This window comes from Psittacula echo (assembly GCF_963264785.1).
Source record: "Psittacula echo genome assembly, chromosome: 6".
Taxonomy (NCBI): Eukaryota; Metazoa; Chordata; class Aves; order Psittaciformes; family Psittacidae; genus Psittacula; species Psittacula echo.
In genome coordinates, this window is record NC_137743.1 from 46,559,842 (window position 1) to 46,573,012 (window position 13,171).

At 55.6% G+C, this 13,171-nt stretch overlaps 1 protein-coding gene across 2 annotated transcripts; it reads left to right on the top strand.

The window, feature by feature from the left end:
• Window positions 1-932: 932 nt before the first annotated feature.
• CHST3 (carbohydrate sulfotransferase 3) lies at window positions 933-5,313 on the top strand (the record flags this gene model as incomplete). Of its 2 annotated transcripts, XM_080620871.1 has the most annotated exons (3): window positions 933-994; window positions 3,745-3,932; window positions 4,083-5,313. In XM_080620871.1, exons 1-3 carry the CDS (start codon window positions 938-940, stop codon window positions 5,311-5,313), a joined length of 1,476 nt encoding a protein of 491 aa, XP_080476997.1. In that variant the 5' UTR covers window positions 933-937. The 2 variants fall into 2 exon arrangements, with proteins under 2 accessions (XP_080476997.1, XP_080476998.1); XM_080620872.1 differs by lacking the exon at window positions 933-994 and having other exon boundaries at window positions 3,700-3,932.
• Between the last annotated feature and the right edge of the window lie 7,858 nt (window positions 5,314-13,171).

The following is a 13,171-nucleotide window of genomic DNA, read 5'->3' on the forward strand; positions in this document are numbered from 1 at the left end:
TTGAATACACATACTTTTACGCAAGAACTACCTGCCCAGGCAGCCACCTTAGCTGTGCCAGGGGGCAAACCGAAGCAGTGAGGTGCTTGTGCCATGCCTTGGAGAAGAGCCAGGGGGAGGATGAAAATTGCCGGGAGATGAAAGCAAAGTGGGAAGAGTCAGAGGTGCCTTTCCCAAGACCAACCACAGGAGGAAGTCGGGAGCAGAAATAGTTGATAGAGTAAATACAGAAGGGCTTTTTTTCCCTCAGGTTGCAGACAAAGAGCAGCAGGAAGATCAGATGAGCCCCTTCACCTTATCTCTTTGTTATTCTGCCCGTGTTTAGCTGCCCCACGCTGCTGCTGTAAATCTGATGAAGCAAAGCATTGCAGAGGGAATTACTCAGGGAAGCAGTGCCGGGTGCAGTGAGCTCAGTCAAAGGTCCCTGTGGACTCCCCTCTCCCGGGAGCCAGGCAGGATGCACAAGAGCAGATGTGGGGGCTGGATGGACAGAAGGATCTCAGGCAAAGAGGGAGCTTGTAGGTGTTTCACTGCCATTCCTTGTCCAGAGCTCAGTTGTTGCCTGTTTAATCACTGGAGGAAAATGTGACTTCATCCAGTCGCACCTCCAGCTGGCTTCCCCCCACCAGCCCACAGGCGTCTTTCCTTTTCTGGATCCCACCCGGTAGGTGTTGGGGCAGCTGCAGGAGAGAGACGAGAGAAGAGCCCCAAGGCTTCATGAAAGACCTTCCCTTTCCCAAAACTGAGCTGAAAACCCCAGCTCCACTCTCCCAGGCAAGCAGTCCTGTGAAGCACTGCAGAAGGGCAACAAGAGCTTCTCTTCACTCCTTCCTTTCATCACAGTGCCTTGCCATCCTTGCCCTGAGGCTACACTGCTCTTCTCACCAGTGGGAAAGTCTATCCAATGCGCCAACTTGCTGCAGCAGACTTGAATGATATGGCATCTCCATTACTGAGTCCTTCCTTCTTGCTGTGGCAGGTTAACTTGCTAATAGTGGCAGATACCTGCCCAAGCTTTGTTCCCAAGCTTTGCATTGGAACAAAACCACCACCACTACCCAAAAGAAGAAGTCCCTTTGCTGGCTTTGACTCAGCTGGGAAATCCACAAAGCCTTTTATCATCTTGACAGTGGGAACTGTAGCCATCTCTGCTGAAATGAGAAACATTTCCAGGCTGAGGGATAGGAAAAGACAGGAAGCGGCACCGGGGGAGTTCTGCTGCCTTCTGGGGCGCCTCAGTTTAGTGCTCGTGGAAATCATTCTGGCTTGTTTAGAAATGTGCAGAGTAAGAGGAGAGCACTGCCCAGCCGCTGCCTGCCGTCACCAGAGGTGATGTGTGTCTGCTTGCCTGACTGTCTGCTCACCGTGCATCCTCTGGGAGCAGATGCTGGCGGTGCACCCCGGGGTGGTCAGCCCCATCCCCACCGCTCTCCTTGCACCTCCCGGCCCGGCGGAGCTCTGGCGGGCGCCTGTAGAGGAGCGCACAGGGCACACAGAGCCCCTCTGTTCCCACTCACAAAGGGACGCTTGTGGCTTGTTCGCTGCCCTGGCCAGGCCGTGCCTCACAGGCCCAGTGAGGAAGAGCTTTAGGATGCCAGGCAGCCCCAGCCAGCCTCGCTAGGTCACCCCATGTGTCCCCCAGCCCCATGGCTCAGCCCCACAAGGGTCCCCACGCCTGTCACCACGACCCTGCAGGTCCCAGGCAGGACGTTGGCAGCCGGCTATTCATTTAATGAATTATGCCTGCCCCAGGCCTGGAATCAGGGTTTTGCCAGCACTGCTGGAAACGGCTCTCTGTATCAGCCCCCTGAATAATTCCAGGTCTGTGGCTCATTTGTGGTCGGTTGGCTGGGGGCATTAAAGAGGGAAAATCCCAGGCTGGCTTTGCCCGGGGATTTTGTTTGAGCAAGTGGTTGATGCCATCCCCCTCTGCGTGCGTGTTCTGGGCAGCAAGGGGATGGTCCCCGGCACTGTGAAGGGATGCAGACCGCTACCACTGCTCCTCAGGATCCAACGAACACAAAGTCCTTTGCAGCAGTGAAGGCAGCAGCTCTGCCAGGCGCTGAGAGATGTGGCCACACACCAAGGACTTTGTGCATTTTATTTCTTCTCTCGGTTGCTCAAATGCTCCGACAAGTCCTGTTGTCACAGGGGCACAGAGCAGGACGGAGGAGGGCGGACTCAGGGGGCAGCGTGTCAAAAGGCATCTGCCTGGCCAGCAGCCTGTCCCCATGGAGCTGTGTGCTGACAAACTAAACTAACAGGGTTGTTAAACACACACGTACATGTGCGGAGAGACCTCAGTGCTGCTCACTGCAGGGAAAGGAGGGAGCTGAGGGAACGCTGAGGGAGGGCTGGGAGCTGTTGGCTGTCCAGGGCCTCTGTGTCCCACCAAAGCCTGGTCTGCTGGATGCATGGGTGTGAGTGTCTCTTTTTAGCCTCTTTTGCTGGGAAGGAGATGGCTCAAAGCCAGACCCTGGGAGCTGAGTGGTTTGCCCAAGCTGGGAAGCTCCTGGTCCTCCCACAAGAGAGGGTTAGGGACAGGGCGAGCTGGGATGCTGCCCTGGCTGTGGGGCGCATCCCTCTCCTCCTGCTCATGCTCCCTTCTTCCCAGCGGGAGGGGCATTCAGTGAGCAACACCAAAAAACGCATATTTTGGCTGAGGACGGTGCTGGGCGTGACGCAATGCCTGGCAGGGCTCCCCTGATCCACACCCTGCAAGGGGCTGCAGGCATCGTGGCTCAGCCAGGGCATCTCCCCTCCAGCAAACCCCAGTGCCTCCCATAGGATGGGGGTCTGTCAGGCTCCCCCCCCTTCACCCCTGAAAGCAGGGGCAGGATGGGCTGCCAGGGTAGCACTGGCAGGAGCCAAACCAAAGCGAAATAGACTTTCCCTGAGTCACCGAAAGTCTGGCCAAGAAAGTGGGATGAGCAAACAGCATCACCCACGTGGCCAGATGGATGCTGGGTGTGTGAACCAGCAGCCAGTTAGAGGGCACTGGCAAGCCTTGCATTGCATATGCAGCGTGTGCTGGAGACCTGCCCTGGGGCTGTGAACGGCCCTCAGAATCTCCACCATGGCCCACTTGGGACGTTGGTTTAGAGAGGGTCCTCCCTTCACACTTTTCTTCTGGAAAAAGGCTGACTGTCGGCAGCAGCAGCAGCAGTAGCGTTTCTGTCCCACCGCTGTTCCTGGAAACCCTCTGGGTTTCATTTTCATGGCTGAGCAGCTGCCACTACTGTGCTGCGGGAAAGCGGAAGCCATGCGACCCCATGCTGGGGGAGCCTGCAACCCTCCCCAAAAGTAGCTCTTTCCAGAAGCTGGGAGCCATGATGCCCTGTGGATCACAATGAGGAGCTGCCACGCTGCCAGCAGCAGGCTTTTGGCCAGCGGGGAGCAGACAGCTGTTGAGGGGTGGGGATTGGGTTTCAGGGCTGGCAGGGGCAGCTGGTGGAGCCGTGGGAAGGGGTCCCATCAGGCAGATGTATTTTGGGAAGGAGGAGGAGCAGCCAGTGAGGCTTCGGGCAGCTGCTCCTCATGGATGGGATAGAGCAGCAGGGAGGAACTCCCCAGTTTTTACTGCTCTTGTCAATATGTTGTTGGCTGTCCTTTATGGGAAGGGTCAGCTTCTGACCCCTGCCTGCTCCCTGCTGCCCTCAGAGAGCCACCACCATGCTGACCCTCCTTCTCCCCGCAGGCAGGGCCGGCCCACGCAGGGCCAGCAGGGCAGAGGATGCCAGGCAGCTAGCCCAGGATACCTCCCCGGCGGGCAGGAGGGACCTGCGTGTCCTCCCCATGGAGCTCCTACGCACTCTGCCCCAGGACTTCCGGGAGCTGCTGCACTGCTTGAAGATGAGAAGCAAGTATGCGGTCCTGCTGGTCTTCGTAGTTGGCCTTGTCATCATTGAGAAGGAGAACAACTTCATCTCCAGGTAAGGAGCGGGTACCTCAGCATCCCATGCTTTCAGCCCTTTTTCTCCCTGACATCCCAAGCTCCTGTGCTGCGGGAGCCCCCAGAAGCCCTCCGCCAGGGCGTGGTGGTGTTCCCACTGTCCTCCAGGCTGTGCTGGCTCTCCCCGCAGGGTGTCAGACAAGCTGAAGCAGTCCCCACAGGCACTGGCAGAGGCCAACGGGACGGAGGCCAGCCTGGCACCAGCTGAGAATGGCTCGCTGGCCTCCCTGCAAGAGCTGGACGCTGCCTTCTCCCAGCTGAGGTCCCACCTGCGCAACGTCACCCTGCAGCTGTCCGGAGACGGGGACCCCACGCCACGGCGGCACGTCCTGCTCATGGCCACCACCCGCACTGGATCCTCCTTCGTGGGGGAGTTCTTCAACCAGCAAGGCAGCATCTTCTACCTCTTTGAGCCCCTCTGGCACATCGAGAGGACAGTGACCTTTGAGCCGGGGGGAGCCAACGCGGTGGGCTCAGCCTTGGTCTACCGGGATGTCCTCAAGCAGCTCCTCCTCTGTGACCTCTACATCTTGGAGAGCTTCATCTCGCCGGCACCTGAGGGCCACCTGACACCCTTCATGTTCCGACGGGGCTCAAGCCGCTCGCTCTGCGAGGAGCCCGTCTGCACACCCAGCGCCAAGAAGGTTTTTGAGAAGTACCACTGCAAGAACCGCCGCTGTGGCCCCCTCAACATCACCCTGGCCACCGAGGCGTGCCGGCGCAAGCAGCATATAGCCCTGAAGACGGTGCGCATCCGGCAGCTGGAGTTCCTGCAGCCGCTGGTGGAGGACCCCCGGCTGGATGTGCGCATCATCCAGCTGGTGCGGGACCCCCGGGCCGTCCTGGCCTCCCGCATGGTGGCCTTCTCTGGCAAATACGAGACCTGGAAGAAGTGGGCATCTGAAGGGGAGGCTCCCCTCCGCGAGGAGGAGGTGCAGCGGCTGCGGGGCAACTGCGAGAGCATCCGCATGTCAGCTGAGCTGGGGCTGCGGCGGCCAGGCTGGCTGCGGGGCCGCTACATGCTGGTTCGCTATGAGGACGTGGCGCGGGCGCCCTTGCAGAAGGCAGAGGAGATGTACCGCTTCGCCGGGCTGCCCCTTACACCACAGGTGGAGGAGTGGATCGGCAAAAACACGCAGGCTGCCCGTGACGGCAGCGGCGTTTACTCCACCCGCAAGAACTCCTCTGAGCAGTTTGAGAAATGGCGGTTCAGCATCCCCTTCAAGCTGGCGCAGGTGGTGCAGGACGCCTGCGCCCCAGCCATGCGCCTCTTTGGCTACAAGCTGGCCAGCAGCCCTGCCACACTGGCTAACCGCTCCTTCAGCCTGCTGGAGGAGGCACAGCCCTCCTGGGTCACATAACAGCAGGAGGGGACGGCAGCAGGGGGGAATGAGGGGCTGTGGCTGTGCTCCTGGCCAGCCTGGAGGAGACCCGGGGATCCCTGCTCCTGGAGCTGCTGCCGGATGGAGATGGGCAGCCCCAGGAGCCGAAGCGTCCTGGCAGAGCCGACCCTGGGGTCCTGCAGAGCCTGAATTACACAATTCCCCCGGGAATGGGGAAATTGCAAGGGCAGCACCAGGGCCCCCTCCCCGGCTCAGGGGCTGAACCAAGGAAGAGGAGGGTGAGGGGGAGCAGAGGGCAAGAGGACCAAGCACTCTCCTGTTGCCACCACCCCAGGTAGGACAAGGCAAGGATGAGACCCCTGTGGTGCCAGCAAGGACCCAGACCCCAGTGGCCTTACTGGTTTAGTGCCTTCATACACCGGCATAGACTGGGAACTGCCCCAGAGGCATGCTGGGGCAGGAGTCGCACACGGAGCCCTGGCTGGCACTTGGGCTGCAGTGAACTGCGACGACTTTGTGGTTTGGTGCTCTTCAAAGTTCGTTCGAGGGGTCTGGGGTTTGCTTTTTATCTGTTTTTCCCTGTGTATTTGCATACCAGGGTCACCAGGTGAATTTATTTATTTATTATGTGAAGAAGAGGGGGAGGCAGGTCAAGGAGCTAAGCCCAAAAACCAGAGCAGCACAACGTACCTCACAGAAGTGGAGAGGCACCCAGAGCTGAGGTGGTGGAGGTCAGATTTTGGCTGGAGTCCACTACGTCTTGCTGCATGATCCCGTGAGAGCCGCCAGGGACCAGCGGGCTAGAACCCCCCATATTCCCAGTGAAGCGCGTCCATCTCGGTGCGGAAGCGACTGTGAACCCTGGCATCTGCTGGAAGATGGTTGGACTTATTTAATTAAAAACAAAAATACAACAGCACGGAGTCCAAAGCATCTCCTGTCTCCTTGGTGTTTGTGTGTGACCTGGGAAGAGCCCCAGGAATACCTGTCAGCAGCACCAGTGTGTGTGTACTGATGATATAAAGGCGTGGGGAGTTCCAGGGTGTTTGCCATCTGCAGATGTTCACCCAGCAATAGCCTGGCACTGAGTTGCCCCTTCCTATTCCCATTTAATGAATGAAAATGACTATTTTTAGCCCAATTTGCAGCACATCCTTTTACTCTCCCTGTATTTTGGGTTCCAGCAGCTACCCATGGGAGAAGCCAGGCATTTCCGTGGAGAGCAGCAGTTGTCTCTGTGAGCTGGGGGAGCCCTGAGGGGTCACCACTAGCCCCCAGGTGTGGCCAGCAGCCACACGTCACCTCCTCCCAGCCAGAGCTGCTGGCCAAAGGCAAAACTAAATCAGTAGAGCCAGCGTCTGGCCACAGCTGTGCTGTGTGTGCTGGCCGGGAGGCATGCGCTGCCGCTGCAGCCATGAGCAGTGTCGGGGCCGGGCTCACACAAGCTGCGTTTTTGACCCAAGGGTGAGAACAGAGGCAGCATTGAGGAGTGCGGGGCCGCCGGGCGGGGAGCAGCCATGCCGGAGCCCCGAGCAGCCGCCTGCAATGAGCCTGCTGCGAAGGTTTGCGACCACAGCCGTCTCGCACACCACGGATCATCTGGCCTCAAGGTGTGAGCCCAGGGTGCCCAACGCCGTCTGGCTGCGGAGAGCGTGCAGAAGTGGGTTTTCCTTTGCACTGAGCAGCATGGGGGATGCCCTCACCCCTTGCAGGCAATGCAGGGCTGTCACTCGCTCCTCATCTCGCACGGAGCTCTTGGCATCACAAGCAGCCCTAGGTTAGAAGAATGAATTCGGTTTTGTTTGGAGACTTCCTGCTGGGAAAGCTGCAGGGTCGCCGAGGTCGGATGGATACTCCACAGCTGCGTGCTGGAAAAAGCCCACAGAGCTTGGCCAGCACGAGGGGGAACATGCTGGACCCAGGGCAATGATTACAGGCAAACGCCTCTCCTGTGTTTCTGTAGAAGTATCCATTGGGTTGGCTTTTGCAGAGCAAATAAAGTTTTAACTGCTGCTTTGCAAAATAGCACAAGGGGTAAGTAGCTGCTCTGCTGCCGGAACAGGAAGGGGATGTCAGAAGGGTGCCCAGCATCCCCTTCCCATCTGACCGTGCATGGAGGAGCTCTGGGGCTTGGTCAAAGCAAGAAAAAACAAAGAGAAATACAAAGAAAGAGGTGAGGGAAGAGGGAACTGGGCTGAGCTGAGGCCAGAGGGGATAGTGACAACTGCCCATTCTCACCTGCGCTGCCTGCACTGCCTCAGCCCCGGCTGACTCCAGCCTGTCATTCCTAGCCAAACATCAGCATTTCTTCCTGGACGCCCTCCAGCTTCCCATCAAAAACATCACAGGGCAGAAAGGAAACGTGCCCTCAACCCATGCAGATTTCCACAGGGGCTAATTGCTCCTATTAAACCCACACAGCCATGACCCCCGTGCCACACACTGGGAAGCCATGAGGAACATGCAGGTCCTTTAGACACTGAAGCAGATGAATTCTGATGCTGACTGGGGGAAGGTTGTCCCCCAGGTTTGTCCCTCCTACTCACCCTGCTTTGGCCACTGCCAAAGCTTGCCCTGGTCCTTCCCTATAGGAGGAAAGGCATGGATCGGGGATCGAAAACATGCATTGGGAAAGCCTCCGCAAGAAGCGATGCCTTAGAGCAAGGACATACCTGCACTCAAATGGACCACACAGGAAACCCACAGCAGAGGACAGGTGCAGCCTCACCTTCATGCACACCAATGGCAAAAAACCCCATTCCTCTCTTCAAGGGATCCAAGCTTTCAGAAATAAAACCACTCCCAGAAGGACCAGGCTTGCCTTAACACAAGCAAACAAATAAAAGAAACCCCACTCTTTGCTTCCCTAACACAGGGTTCTCTTCTATAACCTGCCCTGCATGGGTGAGTGCCTGCAGCTGTGCTGTCTCTGGGCTCACCCACTCAGCCACAGCTGTATTTGGGGGGAAATTTGGGCTTGTGATGCTCACTGTCACCAGAGAGGCACTTGCTGCAAATAGCCCAGAGCAGCAAGGGGACACGTGTCCTGTGGGACAGAGCTGACGCCTGCTTCTCCTTAGGGTTATTGTAGGTAACACAAGATGATGTAGCACCACTGAAAGCTTTAATAAATTATGTATGTGCTGCTCCCCTCTAAATAGGATCTTTCTGGTTAGTGCTTGCCTCCGCTGGTCTAATCCAGACTTGACTTTGGACGGCAGGTACATCCTGCTGTTTCTTTGCCTCCTTCTCGGACACACTCAGGGCTCACTGGGGCTGTGCTGGCATGGATGGCCTTGCTGTGTAGAGGCAGTTCTTGGCTTGACTCAGAAGATGCTGCTGCCCACCAAGTAAGAGAGCACATTGAGGCAAGCAGGTCTGAAATACCACCTTAGATGCTGTGCAGTTTAATGCATGGCACAGGCAGCAAACTGCTACCAGCAGCTGGCACAGTGGATGTCTACTGGGCCATGAAGCCAAGCCGCCAGGCAGGCCCACTGAGAAGCATAAAAAAGCCTTTTCACAGGCTGGGACGAGGTTTGTCCCAAACATCAGATGTTGAGGCTGCTCTGCCGGCCATCCTGACCCCTGTCCTGTTTTTTTGTCCCGCTTGCTGTAGCTTCATTTAATGGGATCGGACAAGCTAATCCCCCGTGTCCCCTCACAGATCTATCAGATGGGATTTCTGTGCCAGAGCTGGAGGGAAAACCATCATCCAAGCAACTGTGTGCCCTCACCTAGCCCTGCTGGGACAGATCTGCCCCTGCCCTTCACTCCACTGTGGGGCTCAGCATGGTTCCCGCATGGAGCATGGCTGTGGCTGTGTCTTCACTGCCTGGGTTGGTGCTGGGACCCATGGGTCAGTGAGGAACCGGGGGCCACAGCACACGTGGACATTTCAGCATTTAAATACAGCCTTGTTTTCCGTTGTATTTTTTTTTTAGAGACTGCATGCCTGACCAGACCACATTTCTTGGTCTGCATCCCATATTTATCCTGTAATTACACCTGTGGACAAAGGCTGCCTGTCTGTGAGACTGATTTTTTTTAAGGACACAGTTTTATTATACGCTGTGCTTTCACTGTAATGAAATACGGGGGGGGAGGGAGGGGAGGAAAGAGAAAGCTCCCCACAATTTGGGAGTGAAAGCTGCTCTTTCTCAAAATCTGCCTCAAAACCAAAGCCACGTGCCCAAGCCCTCTCCTCTTCTCAAGAAAAACCCAGCTGCTGACCTCCTTTCTACTCCACCTCTACCACCCCACAATGATTAATGCCACAAAACTCCTCTTCGTGTTGTTCCTTAAGAGAAAGGTGCCACCTCCTCTGCCACAGGAACAGAGCCTTGCCAGAAAGGTCTTTGCAATCCTTATAGCCAGCCGGCTAAGCTGGGTAAAGCTGATTAAGCTCCTTGTTGCACCTGCCTGGATCACAGCACAAGGGACAAATTCCCACAAAGCGGTACTTCCGCGCTTGGCTCTGGGGGGGTAGGGAAGATTTGTACTGCATGCAGACCAAAGGCAGCTGCTTGGGGCTGTTTGAGCAGCGGTTTCTTCAGAGGGGAAGGAGAGCCCTGACTGTTCTTGCTCAACCGCGCCACACTTTGGTTCTCTGAAACCTGCATGGGGGTGAGCCTCTCGAGAGCCCACTTTTGTAGGTGCCTGATGAAAGGGGAGATTAAGCCTGCCACCAGAGCATGTCGAGCCCATTTCAATCCCAGGAACACAAGAATAGCCCAGTGGCACAGCCACGGGACAGGGTAGATATCTGCTACCGGCCCCCCATGGCTCTTCCTTTGGATACAAAGATCAGCAGAGACCATTGCGTTTCACCTTTGGAGTTGTCCTGAATCCCTTTTCCATGTGGGATCTGCTACCAGTTTGTGGGCTGGCACGTACAGAGGCACTGCCTGTAAATACAAGTGACTGGCTGGTCCAGCCTGGCCAAAATTAGGTGACTTTGGTGCTGTGGTTTATGGGAAGTGGCCAGCAGCTGGTCTTCTCAAGCTGGTGTCACTCAAAACTGGAAATGAAAAATGAGGCTGGTTGGGGGAGAACATATAAAATAGGGCCTAGTTCATTTTTGCTAAATTCTATTTACAAGGTATAATATAGTCAGTGTTGATGTTTAAACACAGCCAGGAACTGGTCTGAATTGGTTTTTCCCAGCAATTCTTTGCCCTGGACTGACCTGATTCCACGCTGGCTGGAGCAGAGATCACTGAGGCATGTGGGGATCACCAGGGAAAAATGGGGAGCCCTGGAGCAGGTGCCGAGGATGGGTGACAAGGTTTGTCCAGTGAAGAGCAATCCCTCACCTCACCCCTGGGAAGACACAGAACCCCCTTTCCCTGAAGTGCAGCCTGGAGCCGCACAGCTGGAGGGCTGCAGTGATGCTGCTGCCGCTGGGGCTGTTGCAGGACACTGTGCAGCACTGTCTGCAGGCAGAGCAGAGGGAATGTGATGCAGAAGGCTGCTGATACAGAAGAGGAGGAGCATGCTTGTCCTTTGGTTTTGCAGAGATAGCTGCTAGCCAGACACACAATAACAGTCTCCTTGGGAGCAATTACTCTGCAGCAAGTTTGATGATATTTTTAAGTCCTGAATCATCTATTTACTTTGTGTTTGCAAGGGACATTTTTCCCTCCTGCACTGGGGCCAGGAAAAGCTGTGGCTGGGACAAGTCTCCTTTAGTTTTATGACAGAGGCATTGTCAGTGGGGGGACAGATCCCTCCAGCAGCTCAGACTTGGCCAGGAGGAACACGGCCTTCAGGCTGGGCCAGGAGGGACAGCAACTCCAGAGGAGAGTGCAGTGAGGAATGTTAATGCTCTGCCAGTCTGTGAGGGCTGCTGCAAACTTATAAGAGGCTAAACCCGCCCTGGTGCTTGTGGTGGGCAGGGTAAGGAGGCACAGGCTCACAGGGGGTTCAGATGAGCACAGAGCAGGGGGCACTGCAGCATCCTAAGGTCTTCCCATGCAGTACCATTGTACCCAACCTCTGATGAATCACACTTGGAGGGATGTCTATTAACTCTGGCTGATGTTGGATTAAACCTGGTGAGGGGAGGATGCAAAGACAGTCTCAGAGCTGGAGAAGTGGACAGGGGCATCCCACAGAGACCCTTCCCTGTATCTTTTTCTTCCAAAGGGGGAGCTGTGATGAAAAGGCCAGGGAGAAGACCTGGGAGAAGCCAGACCAGAGTTGTAGTCTATGGGGCGGAGTCCAGTTGGAGGCCTGTATCTAGTGGAGTGCCTCAAGGGTCAGTATTGGGACCAGTATTATTTAATATATTCATCAATGATTTAGATGAGGGAATTGAGTGTACTGTCAGCAAGTTTGCTGATGACACTAAGCTGGGAGGAGTGGCTGACACGCCAGAAGGCTGTGCTGCCATCCAGCGAGACCTGGACAGGCTGGAGAGTTGGGCAGGGAGTAACTTGATGAAATATAACAAGGGAAAGTGTAGAGTCCTGCATCTGGGCAGGAACAACCCCAGGTTCCAGTATAGGTTGGGGAACGACCTGTTAGAGAGCAGTGTAGGGGAGAGGGACCTGGGGGTCCTAGTGGACAGCAGGATGACCATGAGCCAACACTGTGCCCTTGTGGCCAAGAAGGCCAATGGCATCCTGGGGTGTATTAGAAGGGGGGTGGTCAGTAGGTCGAGAGAGGTCCTCCTTCCCCTCTACTCTGCCCTGGTGAGACCGCACCTGGAATATTGTGTCCAGTTCTGGGCCCCTCAGTTCAAGAAGGACAGGGACCTGCTGGAGAGAGTCCAGCGCAGGGCAACGAAGATGATTAAGGGAGTGGAGCATCTTCCTTATGAGGAAAGGCTGAGGGAGCTGGGTCTCTATAGTTTGGAGAAGAGGAGACTGAGGGGTGACCTTATTAGTGTATATGAATATATAAAGGGGGAGTGTCACGAGGATGGAGCCAGGCTCTTCTCAGTGGCAAACAATGATAGGACAAGGGGTAATGGGTACAAACTGGAACACAAGAGGTTCCACTTAAACTTGAGACGAAACTTCTTCTCAGTGAGGGTGACAGAACACTGGAACAGGCTGCCCAGGGGGGTTGTGGAGTCTCCTTCTCTGGAGACATTCAAAACCCGCCTGGACACATTCCTGTGTAACCTTATCTAGGTGTTCCTGCTCCGGCAGGGGGATTGGACTAGATGATCTTTTGAGGTCCCTTCCAATCTCTAACATACTGTGATACTGTGATACCAGGCAGATTGCTGCACCCAGCCTCCACACATGCCTCTGCTGTGCAGATCACCAGCATAAAACAAAACACTCTCTGAAGCTCCTGAGCTTTTTATTGCAGCGGGTCTGCTCACAGCCCGCTGGAGAAATACCATCAAAACAACACATTTGCCAATGCTGAGCATGCACCTGCATGCAGAAAGCTCCCTCCGACCACAGTTTTGAGCATTCAGAGTTTCTTCCTGTTTCCCTGGAGGTGGATGCGAGGTTCTCACAAAGGCTCCTTTTACCCCTCGTGTTTGCTTGGGCACTCTTCTGGCCACTGACTTCCTCATGCTCATTGGTGCATCTCCAGCTTGCCAGCTCAGAGGTTTTTTACCCTGTTTTTGAAAGGTGACCCTGATCTTGTGTTGTATGATCATATTCATGCGATGGCAGCCCTCATTGCCTAGAGGCAATGTTGTAGAGGGCTGTCCTAGCCAGCGATTTTGTTTCAATTTGAAGGCAAGCAGAGGACAACCAAACCACCACATGCCTGGAACACTCTGCCTTTGTCTTGAAGGCAGGATGAAGCCATTTGTCTTGTGAGCTGCAGAGGGCAGGAACAGAATCTTTTTCTTTGTGCCAGATCTGGTACAAATATTCCTGAAGGGGGAAAGCACCACATGATAGAG